The sequence below is a fragment of the Pseudorasbora parva genome, chromosome 2, assembly GCF_024679245.1.
Source record: "Pseudorasbora parva isolate DD20220531a chromosome 2, ASM2467924v1, whole genome shotgun sequence".
Classification (NCBI taxonomy): domain Eukaryota; kingdom Metazoa; phylum Chordata; class Actinopteri; order Cypriniformes; family Gobionidae; genus Pseudorasbora; species Pseudorasbora parva.
Window position 1 is genome coordinate 6,584,837 of NC_090173.1, and position 21,313 is coordinate 6,606,149.

The 21,313-nt window shown below is 36.9% G+C and overlaps 1 protein-coding gene and 1 long non-coding RNA gene across 3 annotated transcripts in view; one reads left to right on the forward strand and one right to left on the reverse strand.

Moving 5' to 3' along the window:
* Positions 1–18,718, reverse strand: part of LOC137091065 (GTPase IMAP family member 9-like) — a 33,356-nt gene extending 14,638 nt beyond the window's left edge. The window contains exons 1-3 of the mRNA XM_067455189.1: positions 18,636–18,718; positions 18,237–18,278; positions 18,112–18,153 (exon numbers count right to left, since the gene is read on the reverse strand). Coding sequence (XP_067311290.1) covers positions 18,112–18,153; positions 18,237–18,278; positions 18,636–18,639 — 88 coding nt within the window. The 5' untranslated portion in view covers positions 18,640–18,718. The remainder of the gene's footprint in view (positions 1–18,111; positions 18,154–18,236; positions 18,279–18,635) is intronic.
* On the forward strand, positions 189–13,777 carry LOC137091187 (uncharacterized). 2 transcript variants are annotated; one of them, XR_010908039.1, is made up of 5 exons: positions 189–794; positions 1,318–1,378; positions 1,476–1,624; positions 8,449–8,683; positions 13,514–13,777. It is a non-coding gene; the product is annotated as an uncharacterized lncRNA (long non-coding RNA). The 2 variants fall into 2 exon arrangements; XR_010908040.1 differs by having other exon boundaries at positions 8,492–8,683.
* Positions 18,719–21,313: the final 2,595 nt, after the last annotated feature.

Consider the following 21,313-nt stretch of genomic DNA (forward strand, 5'->3'; position numbering starts at 1 on the left):
CCTACACAAGTTTTAGTCCACAAAATGTCCTCACAAAGATGGCAATATCCAAAACCCTTGTCCTTGTGGCGAAATTTTTTTGGTCCCCATGAGGAAAACATCTTATAAATCATACAGAATGAGTTTTAAGTCCCCATAAAACATGGAAACACAACATGTGTGTGTGTGTGTGTGTGTGTGTGTGTGTGTGTGTGTGTGTGTGTGTGTGTGTGTGTGTGCGCCTATGTGTATTACGGGGACATTTCACCTGAATACACGCCACATTATGAGGACATTTTGAATTATGAGGACAGGGCCGATGTCCTCATAATTCTAACAGTGTAGAAGTGTTTCTATACATAGGGGGAGCTAAAATCCAGAATTTCAGCTAAAGTCCTTATAATTCACATAGACCTGATTTTGTGTATCAGCTGTGTATCGAGACAGCGCCCCTGGACGTGGGTCTGCGGTACTGCACCCCTCATAAATATTCACTCTCGTGTAAGGAATCGGAGCTTCTGATTGGCTGACCGCCTGAAGTCCTCATAATGTCGGAATTTCTCAGACCCAGTGTGTACATCTAATTTCCTTATACAAGTGGATTTATGTAATTTACTCATTATTTAAGCATTATTGTCTACAATTGATGAACTGTCAAATATATTTTTTAACGTAGAGTGATCCCTCGATGAAATGTAATCCTTAAATATATTATAATATCATATAATCGGTTAATTTCCTGTTTGGACCGGATTGAAACCACCTGAGAAAACTTCTGTGATTTGGACCTGTTTGAAGCAACTATTAAAAGAAAGGTAAGTTAATCTGCTGTTTAATCGCTTGTGGCTCATTTTGGATTGTTTGTGTGTGTTTTATAAGCTATTATCTGCTCGTTTTGCAGTCAGAAAGCAACTAGCACCTGATGCTAACGGGGCTAGCATAGAGTCATTCTGATCCCAGAGAATCAGAGATGCTTGTCATATTTAACTTGTTTTAGATTCCAATATAATTGTAAATAACTTATTTTGAGCACATACATCAGTCTAGCCATCGTAACAATGCGTTGTCATGACTACAATCTGTGAAGGGGATAAAGTATCCTGACATGCTACTGTAAATAGTACTGTAGTTTAATGTTAGCTCGGTTTAAAGTTACTATTATTATCATTTTTAAGAAACTAGGAAATCAATATATGCTTTTATTCCTCCTGAATGTAATAAAATATACTCTGTACCAATAGAACTGTAAGTATTAATGTTTATAATGAAAACAATCTTGCTGAATAATGTTAAATTAAATGCAATGGTCATAATTATAGATGTTTTTCTTTATGACAGCAGACACATCAGATAATGCGCTGGAGGAGGCTGTACAGTTTTCCCTTCAGAAGAGAGAATGGTCTGATAGAGCTAAGTTTATGTGAAAATATTTTGTTTAATAAAGCTGTGCCAGATACATATGTTGTTTACAGTGATGTTTTTCTTCTGTTGTTCAGTTGTACTGAGTTTGAGAAGGCAGATTTCCTGCTGGAATACAGACGAGACTCATAAGCAAAGAAGAATGAGAGCGGAGGCAAAGAACATATCTTTATGACGCTCTGAAAGTGTTCATCTTTGAGCTTCATTATGATGGAAAACTCCTCTGGTAAGTGTTTGATGTGTATGTAAGTTTGTAATTATGGCCCTGTTTACAATAGGGATGCACCGATATGAACATTTTGCCCGATAATGATAATTATTTATATCAGAAAGCCGATAACCAATATATTGACCTATACCTAAATACAAATTTTTATATACTTTGAGCACCTGATTACAAAAACTAAAGGCTCACCATAAAAAAAAAAGCCATATCCCAAGCACTTAAACATAAATCAAACATATGGAGTACAGTTTGTACTAGTGTAAGATTCCTTAACTTTTAAAATTAGTTTTACACTCCTATGGCCAGTTCTGTATAATAAAACAAATTGTACAATAAGATTTGATTTTATTATCATCAGTTAACATGATCCACCAATGAATGAATAATGCTTCTACAGGATTTATGAACCTTAGTTCATGTTAATCTCAACATTTTCATTCAACATAACTACCATTAACAAAGGTTATTGCTTTATATTAGTTCATGTTAGTTAATGCATTAACAAATGAGACCTCATTGTAAAGTGTTACCAAAAACACCCACTGCCTAACAAAAAAAAAAAAAAAAACTAAATAATGCAAACAAGTCATTGGCCAGCATGACTTAGGCTATAAAGAATCAAAATGCATGTGCCATGGATAAGTCTCCACGTTGCTACCAGGTTATTTACTCAACAGAACACATCCTACACTGTCAGAAAAAAAGGTACAGTTCTGTCACTGGGGCGGTACCCTAAGGTACAAAACCAAAAAGGTACATATTTGTACCTTTAAGGTACTACTATGTTCCTTTAAGGTACTAATATGCACTCTTAAAGTACTGATATGTACCTTTTAAGGTACTAATATGTACTATTTAGGGGTTAGTAAGGTACAAAGATGTACCTTTTCACTTTTGTACCTTAGGGTACCGCCCCAGTGACAGCACTGTACCTTTTTTTCTGAGAGTGTATATACGATAATGCAGATATTTGAACAAAATCAACATGGTATTGCAACTTATATTTGCACAAAATCACACACAGGTGATCTAAGTTATGTAGTCAGAATAGCGCTCTTCCTATGAAACACAACAACTAAACCCGAAGACTTTACAACTTATTACATTAGTGTATACTATTATAATGTAATATGACAACCCCAATCATATGTTATTAATGTTGTGCATTGCTACAGAGCGTGCGCTAAAGATTAAGATGATCACTCGTACAATGATGTGCTGCGGGTTATTAACTCAATGAAACACGCTATATTGCTTATATCTGCAAAAAATTACGCAAATGCTCAAGTGAAGCTTTGACTAAGTTACATGCTAATCTGTGTAACTCCTGTTGTAGAATTGCCCTTCTGCAACAACGCACTGAAACACAACAGCTAATCCCAAAGAATTAACAGCATTTTATTACAAGAGTGTTCTCAGTGTAATGTTATGTATAGGACAGTCCCAGTAGTTATTAATGTTGTGCATCACTGTTTGAGCAGTACGTGCTGAAGCTAAAGATGATCAACGGTACTATAAAGCGCTTTACTCCAACGTTAATTAACTCAACCAAACGCATCCTATAGAGCTCTGGAGGTCACGTGACCCATTCTGTTTTTTGGCAGGGAAGAACAGCCGGCGCCAGCTCGAGTTTCAAGGCAGTTCACTGCGCACTTTCATTCCAAAAGACATACGTTGCGTCCCAATTCGCCTACTTATACTACGTCCTAAAAGTATACTCTTTTTGTGAACAAAAGTATATACTTTTGAGTGTGTAGCAGAAGAGTATGCAAGTTTTGGGACATACTACTTTATTATCTTTAACGGACTCTGTTGCTTAGTTATGTGCATCATATCACAGTTTAAACTGCCGTCAATCATCTTCACAGTTCAAATCCTCCACATTAATTTCCTGCCATATCGGAGAGAAATGTAAATACTGATAATTGATCACTCAAACCCCTTTATATAAACCTCTCTACTAGGGATGCTCATTTCGGTTAATTTTCCCGACCGACAAGCGATGCTTATTAATCGATTATTAACAGTTAACTGATAAGATTATAATATTGACTTAGCATTACATAAAAATACAACCGACGAGTATCTGTGACCCGTTAAAAATACTTTTTTCACGTTTTTATTTTATTGTGCAAACAGCAGAACATACAGTACAGCTCAACAATAGAACCTCGATTCACACTAGAGCCGAGCCCGACTTTTTTACGCCCCTAGGGCCGGACTTCGGGCTAATTTTCACGTCATACCTAAATGTGGGCCGGGCTTCGGACCTTTTTAGGCTTCTCATTTGTTTTATATTTATTTGATTAATTAAAAGGAACAATGAGATGTGCTGCACTGGTGGAAACATCATGAGACCATGATAGCTTACTCGACTGTCAAGACATTCTCGCTCAGGGTTATAGAGTCCAGCGCCAGCAGCAGCGCGCGTTTCTTCAGCAGCTGCTAGAGTTAGGGCCTTTTTACAAATGATTCCTTCATTCATTTTCTCTGACCAGGTATCTTAAACCACGTGTAAATTTTACTCCTGGCAAATGGTTAAATAATAAACGTGTGTGAGATCGTGTTATGGGCTATAGGTTGTAGTCAGATAGATATGATGGAGCTGCAACACGCATCGCCGCAAATGAGTAAAGCAAGCCAACGCAAATGGTCGTAGTCTAAGTCTTAGATGCTCAAAAACACAATTATCTTCAATAAAAATTAATAAATGATCTTACCAGTGCTTCGCTCTTTCATTTTGCGGTCTTTGAGCTGCTGAATAAAATGCATCTTGAATCTTTTGCTTTCGTTGCTGTGAACTCCGTTAAATATAGGCTATACCGCGGGAATTTAAGATCTGATTTATATTCATTTTGCAGAGGTGTAAGGTATAATACAAACTGCATGTTCTTTTATTTTTTTATTTGTTTAGATTGTTTAGCTCGTTTCGTTTGTGAGTGCCGTTGCGAGCAGCATCAGCCTGCCTCAGCTCGTCAAAAATGCCTTTTTAATGTGGAGGTAATATTATAGTAGGCTAAATTAACTAACATTGTGATACTTGAAGTGTTTTTAATCTATGGATTTTATTATAGGCAAGACAAGTCAATAGTTGATTTGAGAGGCTAAATTGATTAAACATGCGGTTTACTCACTGTTGGCCACTGGCCGCTTGGTCGTCACTTAAAAAAATGTAAACTTTAATTTAACAAACAAAAAATTGCTCTAAACATTTTTCTAAATTAACTTAACAATGAAACGAAACAAAATATAACTACTTTGACATTAAAAACAAAACTGAACTATTTTAATGGCTGCAACAATGTAAGCTAATGTAAGCCCCCCCTTACATTACATTAAAAAAAAGTGATTCCAATCATATCAAGCAATTTAAAACCATCATGATGAATACTGCGCATCTGAAGTGTCTCGGCTGAAGGAAAATTACATGATCTATCAGCTTATATATATCGGCATAATTTTCATATCGGATTGATAACGTTAACATTAATAATGTCCATTTATTGGATGATAACGATATGGTGGCAATAAATTGTGCATCCCTAATTTACACCTGGTATTAAGATGCGTTTTGGTCGATCGGATCTCGAGTAGATGAGGGACACACATTCCCGTTTACACTTGGTGTTTTAGTCAGTCTCTTTTATTCATTTTCAACCACTTCTGTCCTGATTTCTTCAAAGGGAGGGTGTATGGGTGAGTAAATGTATGGGCTTTTTCGGGTCTTTTGTTCTAATGGACAAAAATTATCTCACGCAATTTACACATGAACGTGACCGGAGACCAGCCGAACACTGTGAATGTGTCAGAAATCAAGAAATGGTGAGAGAGAACATTGTGCTCTACGTTTTTTCTCTTGGGTAACTTGGGTAATTAGCTGACTGTCTTGCACACGTCCTGTAATGTTTACGCTAGAACTGAACTGATACCACTTTTCCAGAACGAACTTCCAACTTACCAATAGTACCAATAACTTGTATTTTCATTGCATTTTTCATTTTTAAAAATAATGAATAGAGAAACCAAAAGAATATGAATCAAATTGAGTTGGCTTAGCAAATAGATATCCTTCAGTTATTTGCATGCCTAATTATGCCTGTTAAACTGTATTATAGGAGCTACAGTTACTTCCACTGTTCATGCTATTGCTGTATCACAGGCCCGGCTCCAGCTTTGAGATGCAGGGTGGGCCCATTGAAATTCCTGGTGGGCCAGACTTTATTTTAGACATTATTTTTCCCCATAACAACTTAATTTTATAACAAAAGAGGCAGGACTTAAAAGTGACTCCCTATATTTGCAGGGCTCAATATATATATATAGTACAGGCCAAAAGTTTGGACACATTACTATCTGTAATGTTTTTGAAAGAAGTTTCTTCTGCTCATCAAGCCTGCATTTATTTGATCAAAAATACAGAAAAAAATTAATATTGTGATATATTATTACAATTTAAAATATTTGTTTTTCATACTCTTGTTATCTTGTTATTCTACTTTAAATGATGATTTATTTCTGTGATCAGAGCTGTATTTTCCGGATCATTCCTCCAGTCTTCAGTGATCATGATCCTTCAGAAATCATTCTCAGATGAGGATTCATTATGAGTGTTGGAAACAGTTCTGCTCACTAATATTATTTCATAACCTGTGATATGTTTTTATAATACTTTGATGAATAAAAAGTAAAAAAATCAAAATAAAAAAAGGAAGCAAATGTTTTAAAAATAGAAATCTTTTGTAACAACAGTATACAATACTGGTCAGTCATTTTTTTATTTCTTTTTTTAAATAAATCAATAATTTTATTCAGCAAGGATGTGTTAAATTGATAAAAAGTGATAGTAAAGGAGATTTATATTATTTGAAAATATGTTTTTATTTTGAATAAATGCAGTTCTTTTGAACCTTTTATTCATCAAATATATTAGTGAGCAGAACTGTTTCCAACACTCATAATAAATCAGAATATGAGAATGATTTCTGAAGGATCATGATCACTGAAGACTGGAGGAACCATCCTGAAAAATCAGCTTTGATCACAGAAATAAATGATCATTTAAAGTAGAATACATTGAAAAACAAATATTTTAAATTGTAATAATATATCACAATATTAATTTTTGTTCTGTATTTTTGATCAAATAAATGCAGGCTTGATGAGCAGAAGAAACTTCTTTCAAAAACATTACAAATAGTAATGTGTCCAAACTTTTGGCCTGTTTTGTATATTTTTAAATAACCTTCAACTACAACATTATAGAGTAATACAAAATACACAAAAATTAAAATAAACTTAGAGGTTCCTAGGACAATTAATAGGAAACATGCCTAGTTGGGCTGTCGAAATTATTTGTTTTTTTGATGCATCGCGATGCAGACAGGGACGATTCGGTATCAGTTCAGTAATAGACCATAACCTATTATAATGTACTGACGCTTTTCTGCCATCATTTGTCGTGTATGTGCATTGTCGCGGTAGCATACAAAGGCAGAGGGAGGCGAGACACGAGTGTGAGTAGTTAAAAATGCTCCAACTATTTTAAAAGCAGACATCTGGGCACATTTCGGATTTTTTGAACAACCTGGTAAGCACGACCTGGAGAACACACGTGTTGTGTGTAAATTATGTCACGCACAAATAAAATGTGCATGGGGTAATACCACTAACTTGAGAAACCCCGTCAGCCATTTTCATCGTGAGCTGTTAACGCCTGTCAGTGACAAGGTGGACCCAGCTCAGCCAAAAATCTAATTATATCAACGTTCGAGTTCTTAAAGGGCATGTTTACACCTGGTCATTTCATGCATTTTTACAGATTAGATATATCTGATTTATCAAAACGATTTATTTACATTTGGTCACAAAACGTTTTATGTTTTTACGTTTTGTTTCATGTTTGATACATTAAAGAAGTGTGTTTTCTTTGAGCAGGTAAAATAAAAGGTTCAGTTCATATAACTGACTGACAAAATTATATACATGAGGATGAAGTGCATCGTCAGTGCAGTGTGCTGAATCGTGTTATCGAACCGAATCGATGGCATGATAATCATAATCGAATCGAACCGAACCGTGAGACCAGTGTAGGTTCACACCCTTAATGCCTAGCCTAGTCAAAGACTCAAGAGAAGATCAAAACCCTAAAATAACTGATCAATAAAGCCAGAGGTGAACAGTATTTTTAAACGTATTAACTGTCATATCTGTGTCTTCTTATGTCAAATAAAAATGTTACATCTTATATTAAAATGTAATGTAACCTTCAACCTTTTTTTATTTGCATATTCAATGTATTTTTAATCCAAATGTGTCCTGGTGAGTGGGTTAGCAGTCAAGTGCATGCAACAGAAGTCTGTGTAATTATGGGCCATCATTTTCAGCGATGTCTGTGAAAAACGTCAGCTCAATCCACTCTGCGTGTTTCACTCATCAGCTTGTGCACAGCAGCTATAGTATGGATATTTAATTTTGTTTAATATTCTGTTAATTAGATGCATTTATTTCATCTTTCTCTGGTATTTTGGGCTGATACCGATACTGGTATCGAAGCATCTCTAGTTTCCACATTAGGTCATTCAGCGGAGAGCAGGCGGTCTTTTGTGACTGTTTGAACACATTCAACCACACAGACGTTACACTACGAAAGCAATCTGGTCGAATGAGTTTTCCAACTTCTGGAAGTGGTTGAAAGTGATCCGATCGTCCAAAACACATCTTAATACCAAACGCTATTAAACTATTAAATGATTGGTGATCACAAAGAATATATTTGATGATATTAGATTTTCATCACTGATATTGTCTTTTTTTGTGTCTAACAGGAATAAGAATTCTTAATTGAAAGTTGAATTGTCATTTATTTAGTGTTGATCAGCCCGAGATGACAGTTCCCTTTGGATGACTTGTAATCTCTGAACATATGAATCCAAACAACTGGATGAAGACGATCCGTGTGGATAGAAAAACTTCACGTTTGCCTATCTGCTGTAAGGAGCATCTGTCCTGGTGAAGATATCACACAATTACGGCGATTCTGAGTGGCCAAGGAAATGCACGGTACTGTAAACTTTACATAACCTATTTAGCATTTGTAAGATTATTTTAAAGATTCATATTATCCAAGGTTATGTTCCTGACTTTAAATGCATCACAGTATGTCAGGTGTGTGTGGCTTACACGTTTTGTGAGGACATTATCATAAGATGATGTTCCTGATGTCTGACTTGACTGAAGAACCTCAGTGTTGTGTGTGTGTGTGTGTGGCTTACACCTGGGTTATGAGGACACATGATTTATGAGGACATTATCATAAGAAGATGTTCCTGATGTCTGACTTGACTGAAGAACCTCAGTGTTGTGTGTGTGTGTGGCTTACACCTGGGTTGTGAGGACACATGATTTATAAGGACATTCCCATAAGATGATGTTCCTGATGTCTGACTTGACTGAAGAAACTCAGTGTTGTGTGTGTGTGTGGCTTACACCTGGGTTGTGAGGACACATGATTTATAAGGACATTCCCATAAGATGATGTTCCTGATGTTTGACTTGACTGAAGAACCTCAGTGTTGTGTGTGTGTGTGTGGCTTACACCTGGGTTGTGAGGACACATGATTTATAAGGACATTCTCATAAGATGATGTTCCTGATGTTTGACCTGACTGAAGAACTTCAGTGTTGTGTGTGTGTGTGTGTGTGTGTGTGGCTTACACCTGGGTTATGAGGACACATGATTTATGAGGACATTATCATAAGATGATGTTCCTGATGTTTGACTTGACTGAAGAACCTCAGTGTTGTGTGTGTGTGTGTGGCTTACACCTGGGTTATGAGGACACGTGATTTATAAGGACATTCTCATAAGATGATGTTCCTGATGTTTGACTTGACTGAAGAACCTCAGTGTTGTGTGTGTGTGTGTGTGTGTGGCTTACACCTGGGTTATGAGGACATGTGTTTTGTGAGGACACGTGATTTATGAGGACATTCTCATAAGATGATGTTCCTGATGTTTGACCTGACTGAAGAACTTCAGTGTTGTGTGTGTGTGTGTGGCTTACACCTGGGTTGTGAGGACACATGATTTATGAGGACATTCTCATAAGATGATGTTCCTGATGTTTGACCTGACTGAAGAACCTCAGTATTGTGTGTGTGTGTGGCTTACAACTGGGTTAAGAGGACACATGTTTTGTGAGGACATTATCATAAGAAGATGTTCCTGATGTTTGACCTGACTGAAGAACCTCAGTGTTGTGTGTGTGTGTGTGTGTGTGGCTTACACCTGGGTTAAGAGGACACATGATTTATAAGGACATTCTCATAAGATGATGTTCCTGATGTTTGACCTGACTGAAGAACCTCAGTGTTGTGTGTGTGTGTGGCTTACACCTGGGTTAAGAGGACACATGATTTATGAGGACATTATCATAAGAAGATGTTCCTGATGTTTGACTTGACTGAAGAACCCCAGTGTTGTGTGTGTGTGTGGCTTACACCTGGGTTATGAGGACACGTGATTTATAAGGACATTCTCATAAGATGATGTTCCTGATGTTTTACTTGACTGAAGAACCTCAGTGTTGTGTGTGTGTGTGTGTGTGTGGCTTACACCTGGGTTAAGAGAACACAGGATTTATAAGGACATTATCATAAGATGATGTTCCTGATGTTTGACCTGACTGAAGAACCTCAGTGTTGTGTGTGTGTGTGTGTGTGGCTTACACCTGGGTTATGAGGACACATGATTTATAAGGACATTCTCATAAGATGATGTTCCTGATGTTTGACTTGACTGAAGAACCTCAGTGTTGTGTGTGTATGTGTGTGTGTGTGTGGCTTACACCTGGGTTATGAGGACACATGATTTATGAGGACATTATCATAAGATGATGTTCCTGATGTTTGACTTGACTGAAGAACCTCAGTGTTGTGTGTGTGTGTGGCTTACACCTGGGTTATAAGGACACATGATTTGTGAGGACATTCTCATAAGATGATGTTCCTGATGTTTGACTTGACTGAAGAACCTCAGTGTTGTGTGTGTGTGTGGCTTACACCTGGGTTATGAGGACACATGATTTGTGAGGACATTCTCATAAGATGATGTTCCTGATGTTTGACTTGACTGAAGAACCTCAGTGTTGTGTGTGTGTGTGTGTGTGGCTTACACCTGGGTTATAAGGACACATGATTTGTGAGGACATTCTCATAAGATGATGTTCCTGATGTTTGACTTGACTGAAGAACCTCAGTGTTGTGTGTGTGTGTGGCTTACACCTGGGTTATGAGGACACATGATTTATGAGGACATTATCATAAGATGATGTTCCTGATGTTTGACTTGACTGAAGAACCTCAGTGTTGTGTGTGTGTGTTACTGTGACCTGATAAGCTGTTACTCAGAAGCTGTTTGCATGAGCAAAGTGTGCGCTTCTCTTTTACATAAATATGCAGAAACAGAATACTTATTTCATTTCAGCAATGTAAAAAATTTAATTTTTGGTTCATTATCAGTTTCATAATAAACCAAACATATTTTTTTCAGCATTCTCAGTTTCTTTGAAGTTGTGTTTTACTCAATTGCTTTGGCAAAGCATCTGTCAGTCAAACTAAAATCTGGTAAAATCGGGGCAGATTAGAATGTGGCGGGCCGCCGGACTATAGGTTAACGATAACTTTTACTACCTACTTCTGTTATGATCAGGGTCAGGGTTAGCCAGACTAGAGGTAAACTATAACTTTTACTACCTACTTCTGTTATGATCAGGGTAAGGGTTAGCCAGACTATAGGTCTACTATAACTTTTACTACCTACTTCTGTTATGATCAGGGTCAGGGTTAGCCAGACTAGAGGTTAACTATAACTTTTACTACCTACTTCTGTTATGATCAGGGTCAGGGTTAGCCAGACTAGAGGTTAACTATAACTTTTACTACCTACTTCTGTTATGATCAGGGTCAGGGTTAGCCAGACTAGAGGTTAACTATAACTTTTACTACCTACTTCTGTCATGATCAGGGTTAGGGTTAGCCAGACTATAGGTCTACTATAACTTTTACTGCCTACTTCTGTTATGATCAGGATTAGGATTAGACAGACTAGAGGTAAACTATAACTTTTACTACCTACTTCTGTTATGATCAGGGTGAGGGTTAGACAGACTAGAGGTTAAATATAACTTTTACTACCTACTTCTGTTATGATCAGGGTTAGGGTTAGCCAGACTAGAGGTTAAATATAACTTTTACTACCTACTTCTGTTATGATCAGGATTAGGATTAGACAGACTAGAGGTTAAATATAACTTTTACTACCTACTTCTGTTATGATCAGGGTGAGGGTTAGACAGACTAGAGGTTAAATATAACTTTTACTACCTACTTCTGTTATGATCAGGTAGTCCTCACAAATCATGTGTCCTCATAACCCAGGTGTAAGCCACACACACACACACACACAACACTGAGGTTCTTCAGTCAAGTAAAACATCAGGAACATCATCTTATGATAATGTCCTCATAAATCATGTGTCCTTATAACCCAGGTGTAAGCCACACACACACACACACACAAAACTGAGGTTCTTCAGTCAAGTCAAACATCAGGAACATCATCTTATGAGAATGTCCTCATAAATCACGTGTCCTCATAACCCAGGTGTAAGCCACACACACACACAACACTGAGGTTCTTCAGTCAGGTCAAACATCAGGAACATCATCTTATGATAATGTCCTCACAAAACACGTGTCCTCATAACCCAGGTGTAAGCCACACACACACACATACACACACAACACTGAGGTTCTTCAGTCAGGCCAAACATCAGGAACATCATCTTATGAGAATGTCCTTATAAATCATGTGTCCTCACAACCCAGGTGTAAGCCACACACACACACACAACACTGAGGTTCTTCAGTCAGGTCAAATATCAGGAACATCATCTTATGAGAATGTCCTTATAAATCATGTGTCCTCATAACCCAGGTGTAAGCCACACACACACACACACAACACTGAGGTTCTTCAGTCAGGTCAAACATCAGGAACATCATCTTATGATAATATCCTTATAAATCATGTGTCCTCACAACCCAGGTGTAAGCCACACACACACACACAACACTGAGGTTCTTCAGTCAGGTCAAATATCAGGAACATCATCTTATGGGAATGTACTCATAAATCATGTGTCCTCATAACCCAGGTGTGAGCCACACACACACACACACAACACTGAGGTTCTTCAATCAAGTCAAACATCAGGAACATCATCTTATGATAATGTCCTCATAAATCATGTGTCCTCATAACCCAGGTGTAAGCCACACACACACACACACAACACTGAGGTTCTTCAATCAAGTCAAACATCAGGAACATCATCTTATGATAATGTCCTCATAAATCACGTGTCCTCACAACCCAGGTGTAAGCCACACACACACACACACACACACAACACTGAGGTTCTTCAATCAAGTCAAACATCAGGAACATCATCTTATGATAATGTCCTCATAAATCACGTGTCCTCACAAAACACATGTCCTCATAACCCAGGTGTAAGCCACACACACACACACACACACAACACTGAGGTTCTTCAATCAAGTCAAACATCAGGAACATCATCTTATGATAATGTCCTCATAAATCACGTGTCCTCACAAAACACATGTCCTCATAACCCAGGTGTAGGCCACACACACACACACACAACAAACACAAGTATTTAACAAACAGCAGCCCATCACTTTTGTCTCCGATTATTAATCAGTTCTAGACTAAAGATGAGGGAGAGGACAGTGGGACGAGTTGGGAGAAAAGGAAGTGGTTTTCACCCCATGGGTTAAAGAATCTGTTTTCCTCTTTTGTAGGGATTCTTGAATCTTCTGAAGGGGCGAGGCAAGAAGAAAACGGCAGATATGGCCTCCAGCGGAGTCTGCAGAACTGAGCACAGTTCACCGGGTAAACTGCAGAGCGTCCGGCTTCAGCAAAACAGCGAGCCTTTGTCAGGAATCAGGGATTATCGCTTACATGAAACTTGCTAAATGTTTGGTAACACTTTATAATAATGTTCAGTTATAAGTCACTTATAAGTTATTAGATAATGATGAACTAATCATTTACAAAACATGACATTCATAAATGACTAAGTAGTATGCTAACATTTTATGACTGTTTTGTTAATTCAGTTATAAGTAATTTATAAGTTATTGGTTAATACATTCATTCATTTTTAGTGGAATGCTATACCATATATTCAAATACAAGTAATGTGTATACAATTGTAGTGTACACTTTAGATTAGGGGATGCAGAAAGAGTTGTAAATGAGTTCCACATCACCTGTAGTAGGTGTTGAACACTAGTGTAAGTGCTGACCGGTGAGGGTTCGACCTCTGACACTTCTGCTCATCACCTGATGTGTGTGTCAGAGGACATTAATCCACTTCACATTATCCCAGATCCCACACAGGACTGCAGAGATTCAGAACACACTGCAGTCCCCTGACTGGAACGACTCTTCTCAATGATGCTGCTTTAGCATGTGTGTGCAGTTGAACACACACCAGCTGAAAACTTGGATTCATCAATACATTACTGATCATTTACTAATAGTCTGTTCATCATTTGTTCAAGATTAGCCATTGTTTGAGATGACACTAAAACAAGTTTGACATAAATACTCCAATAATGTTTAAGTGTTAATTATAGTACATCATCTAATAACTCAAACATCTACTATTGATCTGTTTTGATAATAAACAGCACATTTGTTAATGGTTAGCATATCACTTATTAATCATTAATGAATGTATAGTTATGTTTTGTAAATGATTTAGTTCATCATCTAAACTTATAACTGAACGTTATTATAAAGTGTTACCCATGTTTGTTTTTTCTTCTGTTGCCGCTGCTGTTTATTCTGTTTTGTTCAAATGTATGGCTATGTCTTAAACTTCTGTTGAAAGCTTTAAAGGGATGTTGAAATTGTCTGCCGAAGTGTTTTTTCTGTGCTATTGAACTCATGGCTACCGTCACCCGTCTGCTCACCCACATTCTTCAAAATATCTTCCTTTGTGTTCAGCAGAAGAAAGAAACTCATACAGGTTTAGAAAAAAACATGAGGGGGGACCCTTTCATTTATTTTCAGCAATTTTTGTTAATTATGTTTATGAGAGATTTTAAGTATCTTGTGATTTATGTAATATTGTCAGGGCAACAGCTGTAATGTTGTAAACGAGCACTAATAAACTTCTTGTTCTCTGAAGGTGTGCACTGTCGTATGTCCTCATGTCTGTTTAAAGGTCATGTGATCACACAAATAGCAGTATAGTGTAAAAGACATAGTTGAATATTCAGATATCAGAATATCATAGTTTAGAATGGTTGTGTGTTGGAGTATGAGCCACAGGTGAGGATGTGTTTGCAGTCTCAGTACTGTATTCATTTGTCCTCATAAATCAGGTGTGTCCTTTTAATGCACAATGCCTTCACGTTTGTGTTTGTGTATTGCAATGTCCCATTAATTCATGTTTGTCCCTCTAATACACATTAATGTCATTTATGTGTGTTGTGTATCCACTGTCCTTATAATTTCGTTTTTTGTCATAGGCGGGGCTTAGACACTTAATTATGTGTCCTCATAATTATGTATATTGTCAGGTGGTAATATTATAAGTTGTGTTGTGTGTATACAAATTCTGAAGAGAAATCTGTGTTGTTTGGCTCAAAACAAAATTTTTGATACCCTCCACATCACTGTAGAGCAAGTGGAAAGGGGTGTCCCTGTAATACACCAAAAAACTGGTTTGGGCTGAAGTGTCCTCATAAACCACATAAACCCGTATAGGTGTGTGTGTGTGTGTGTGTGTGTGTATTCTGACTGATTTTCTTTTTTCTTTTGATAATTAACAGGCTGCGTCAAAGTTATGCGATGCTATATGTGTGCGTAAGGCCCGGTGCGACTGAACAGCGGAAAAATAAGCCTAACTGTAAAAAATAATCCTAATGTTATGGAAAATAACACTACATTTTTTACAGTATTTTTTTGTAATTTTGAATTAGGCCTACGTTTAACACGATGTAAAATTACAAACAATTATGCTGCAGAATTTTTAGTATAGACTACTGTCACTTTATTGAAGGTGTTTGATCATTATAGGAAAAATCTGTAAAATAACAGTTTTTCACTTTTACAATCATAAAAAACGATCAAATGACTGTCAAACAAAAACCATAAAATTAAAGTAAAACATCTTAATTTAAACAAAGAAAATCTGTAAAATAACTATTTAACACTGTACTATTAAAAAAGCGTAAAAAATGGTAAATGACTGGCAGCTATTGCTGCCAAACAAAAACCGTAAAATTAAAGTAAAACATCTTAATTTAAACATCTGTAAAATAACAGTGTTTGTCACTAAAACCTTTAATGCAAATTTCTGTAAAATTATTGTTTTTGCAACTTATTTGAATTATTTGTCACAGTTTTTCTTTTTCTTTCGATGTGTTCATTAATCTATTAAGTTAAATATATTTTGCGTATTTAATACTTTTATATATAGACTATACTTTTTTTTAAAGAAATATTGCTTAGCCTGGCCCTCTTTAAATCTCGCGAGCAAGAGTTTGAAAAGCTGTGATAGCATATATAAAGCACACACTGCAAGCGTGTCCGTTTTTATTTCGGCTCCCATGTTAACAGGTTGCACACTGCCTGCGTGACAAGCTTGAGCCAGCGCGGAAAATGCCTGCATGCTAGAAATAAAAGAGACTATTTTTCACGAGACAAGTGTGTTGGAAGCGTTTCCAGGCAAAATAGAATAGGAAAAGATGTTTAGGCTATATGTCATTTTGACACGAATGGCCTACATATGACATTTTCATGTTTGAAAGTCTCTAGGTTAACCTATTGTAAGGTTATTTCAACAATTTAATAATAATAATAATAATAATAATAATAATAATAATAATAATAATAATTATTATTATTATTATTATTATTATTATTATTATTATTATTATTATTATTATTATTATAACGTAATTCGGCGGGTGGGAGCCGAAATAAAAATGCGGGCGGGAGCCGAGATAAAAACGGACACGCCACGCAGCCGAGATGATCACCCCACGCTTGCAGTGTCGCCGGCCTTATATCTTAAGATTTTATATTGTTGTTTTTACAAATATTCAACAACTTATTTAATTTGAAAGCGTGCTCATAGGCAGTTTTCGCTTTTCATAGTATCTAACGTTACTCCTATAGGGCCTGACCACCTTGGCTTTTGGTAATAGTATGGAAGCATAAATGTAACCTCAATAAGAGTTAACCTGCATGCATATGCCTGGCATTAATGTTAAAATTCCCATGAGAGGCTAAACCTCAGGGATTTTGGAGCACCACTTGCAAAAGTTCATAACAGTAGCCTATCAGTAGCCTATAACTACAATGCGTTAACTGATTCCCTGTCTTATTCTGCCCTCTACTGGCTAATATCGAAATAACAACACAGCTAAACAATATACAGACTTATGTCGAAATAACGACTTAATTATCTTGAAATAACGAGTTATTATGTTGAAATAACGACTTAATTATCTTGAAATAACGAGTTATTATGTTGAAATAACGACTTATTATGTTGAAATAACGAGATATTATGTTGAAATAACGACTTAATTATCTTGAAATAACGAGTTATTATGTTGAAATAACGACTTAATTATCTTGAAATAACGAGTTATTATGTTGAAATAACGACTTATTATGTTGAAATAACGAGATATTATGTTGAAATAACGACTTAATTATCTTGAAATAACGAGTTATTATGTTGAAATAACGACTTATTATGTTGAAATAACGACTTAATTATCTTGAAATAACGAGTTATTATGTTGAAATAACGACTTATTATGTTGAAATAACGACTTAATTATCTTGAAATAACGAGTTATTATGTTGAAATAACGACTTAATTATCTTGAAATAACGAGTTATTATGTTGAAATAACGAGTTATTATGTTGAAATTACGAGATATTATGTTGAAATAACGACTTAATTATCTTGAAATAACGAGTTATGTTGAAATAACGACTTATTATGTTGAAATAACGAGATATGTTGAAATAACGACTTATTATGTTGAAATAACGAGATATTATGTTGAAATAACGACTTATTATCTTGAAATAACGAGTTATTATGTTGAAATAACGACTTATTATGTTGAAATAACGAGATATTATGTTGAAATAACGACTTATTATGTTGAAATAACGACTTATTATGTTGAAATAACGAGATATTATGTTGAAATAACGACTTATTATGTTGAAATAACGAGATATTATATTGAAATAACGACTTATTATGTTGAAATAACGAGATAAGGTTTAATTATTTTTTTTCTCCCACCATCAATTTTTTTTTTTTTTTTTTTCACCATGCGGTTCAGGGCTTCCGTACTGATAAATTCTTTCCTAGAAGAACAATCCTCAGCTCACACACTGGAAAACACAAAACACAATTCTGTAAAGTAAAAACCCTGAACAATCATCACCTAAAATAGTTTATAATTTAAATGACTTACTGTTAGGATGATCCTGACTTAGACTTCCCCGCCTTTGGCTCGCTGAAAATAAAATCCATATAGTGTCAGATGTGAAGAATATAATGCAATCGAACCTTTAATGATCATGACAGACTGAATTAGTATATAGGATATAACGTGTTTTTAAGTCTTTGAAACTTAGATTTCAAAGACTTAAGTGGTGGAATTCTCTCTCTGCATATGATGTGACTGAATTTAGACAAAAACCAGCAGAAGACTAAATAAACCCCTATAAATACTATCAGTAACAAAGTGACAAATGCTCTTCATATTTGAACAAATTTCGATGAATTACATCCACTTTGAAAAAAAGGCTTATATGTTATAAGTTATATTAGCATAACTTCTATATTTAATCTAATTTCATTTGTTGCTTACTCATTCTGGATGTTATGTCACCACCAGCAGCCTCAAGTGCCGAATTCAGATTCCACAGCGAATTGTCCCTGCCTTCCTTTGCATGCACATGACGGACTGAGGACACTCTCGAGTCTCACACAGCCAGACGTCTGACTGTGGGCGGTCCTTGACTGTACTGTTTTACACCGAGGAGCTTTTGAGTTCATTTAAGTGGAACAGAAACTGCAGCTTCAACAATGTTGTAAAGGGACATATTTTCACTTCTCGTTTTACATTTACACTGAATAAGATTCTGCATCATGATCGTGTCCCATCACTTCTGGTTATCCCCACCCAGCCCTGGAGTGGGTGCACTGAGTTTAGTTTACTGCCCTGGGGAGATCTCCCACTCAGAAGTACGAAATGGGGACTGGATGGGCAGGCCTGGTTACAGAATCAAATCATTGAGGTGCTTCTGAAATCACTGAGGGTGCTCTAGTAAAGTGGAGATGTAGGCTGAGCAACAGCTCCACCATAGCAGTGTAGAGTGAGAAATTTAAGATTATTTACAAGTCATCACGTTTACCTAATAATGGAATAGTCAAGAGTTTAAATAAAAAGCATACAAAATGATTGGGAATGGAAAAAAAAAAGTTATATCATATATATTATCATCTCAATTGTTGTGGCAAAAATAAGTTTACTCTGTTGCATTACTAAATAAGAGACAAACCTTAGCCAATTGTCTTTATAAAGATTTAATCCTTGCAAGGATGAGCTCACAGTCAATACAATTATGTAGTGCCTGCCTCGAGTGTGAACTGAGGAACCAAAAGAAGGCCAAAGCTTTTATACCCCTCAGTGTCCCAGTATCTTTCTGTACAGAGGAAAGATAAAACAAATGCCCTCCCCACTCACCCTTCTGTAACTGATAAAAGAAGAAAGCAAGGTACACAAGGGTGGTCTCCCCCCATCAGTGTTTGTGTTAAGGCCTCAAGTGTGATGGGGAGTTTTTACACCCGGGAGAGTCTCTAAACTAGGTGTCCCATGACCCCATGCTGAGATGTTTTTGTATGGCAGAGACAGATGTTGACTTCTGTGTGAACTCAACCATAAATTATTACATTTTCTTTAACTAATATATATATATATATATATATATATATATATATATATATATATATATATATATATATATAGGAACACCTGTTCAATTTCTCATTAATGCAATTATCTAATCAACCAATCACATGGCAGTTGCTTCAATGCATTTAGGCGTGTGGTCCTGCTCAAGACAATCTCCTGAACTCCAAACTGAATGTCAGAATGGGAAAGAAAGGTGATTTAAGCAATTTTGAGCATGGCATGGTTGTTGGTGCAAGACGGGCCGGTCTGAGTATTTTGCAATCTGCTCAGTTACTGGGATTTTCACGCACAACCATTTCTAGGGTTTATGAATGGTGTGAAAAGGGAAAAACATCCAGTATGCGGCAGTCCTGTGGGCGAAAATGCCTTGTTAATGCTAGAGGTCAGAGGAGAATGGGCCGACTGATTCAAGCTGATAGAAAAGCAACTTTGACTGAAATAACCACTCGTTACAACCGAGGTATGCAGCAAAGCATTTGTGAAGCCACAACACGCACAACCTTGAGGCAGATTGGCTACAACAGCAGAAGACCCCACCGGGTACCACTCATCTCCACTACAAATAGGAAAAAGAGGCTACAATTTGCACAAGCTCTCCAAAATTGGACAGTTGAACACTTGAAAAATGTTGCCTGGTCTGATGAGTCTCGATATCTGTTGATACATTCAGATGGTAGAGTCAGAATTTGGCGTAAACAGAATGAGAACATGGATCCATCATGCCTTGTTACCACTGTGCAGGCTGGTGGTGGTGGTGTAATGGTGTGGGGGATGTTTTCTTGGCACAGTTTAGGCCCCTTAGTGCCAATTGGGCATCGTTTAAATGCCACAGTCTACCTGAGCATTGTTTCTGACCATGTCCATCCCTTTATGACCACCATGTTCCCATCCTCTGATGGCTACTTCCAACAGGATAATGCACCATGTCACAAAGCTCGAATCATTTCAAATTGGATTATTGAACATGACAATGAGTTGACTGTACTAAAATGGCCCCCACAGTCACCAGATCTCAACCCAACAGAGCATCTTTGGGATGTGGTGGAACGAGACCTTCGTGCCCTGGATGTGCATCCCACAAATCTCCATCAACTGCACACACACACACACACACACACACACACACACACACACACACACACACACACACACACACACACACACACACACACACACACACACACACATACCCACACACATAAAATATATATATAATATGTGTGTGGGTATGTGTGTGTGTGTGTGTGCAGCCCGGTCCTGCAGATTTGCTTTATACAACATTAGAAAGATTAGACCCTTCCTATCAGAACAGGCTGCACAACTCCTGGTTCAAGCTCTTGTTCTCTCCACACTGGACTATTGTAATGCTCTTCTGGCTGGGCTTCCAGCATGCACTATCAAACCCTTGCAGCTGATCCAGAATGCAGCGGCGAGAGTGGTCTTTAATGAGCCGAAGAGAGCGCATGTTACGCCTCTCTTCATCAGACTGCACTGGTTGCCAATGGCTGCTCGCATCAAATTCAAGGCTCTAGTTCTCGCCTACAAAACAGCCACTGGCTCTGCACCAATAT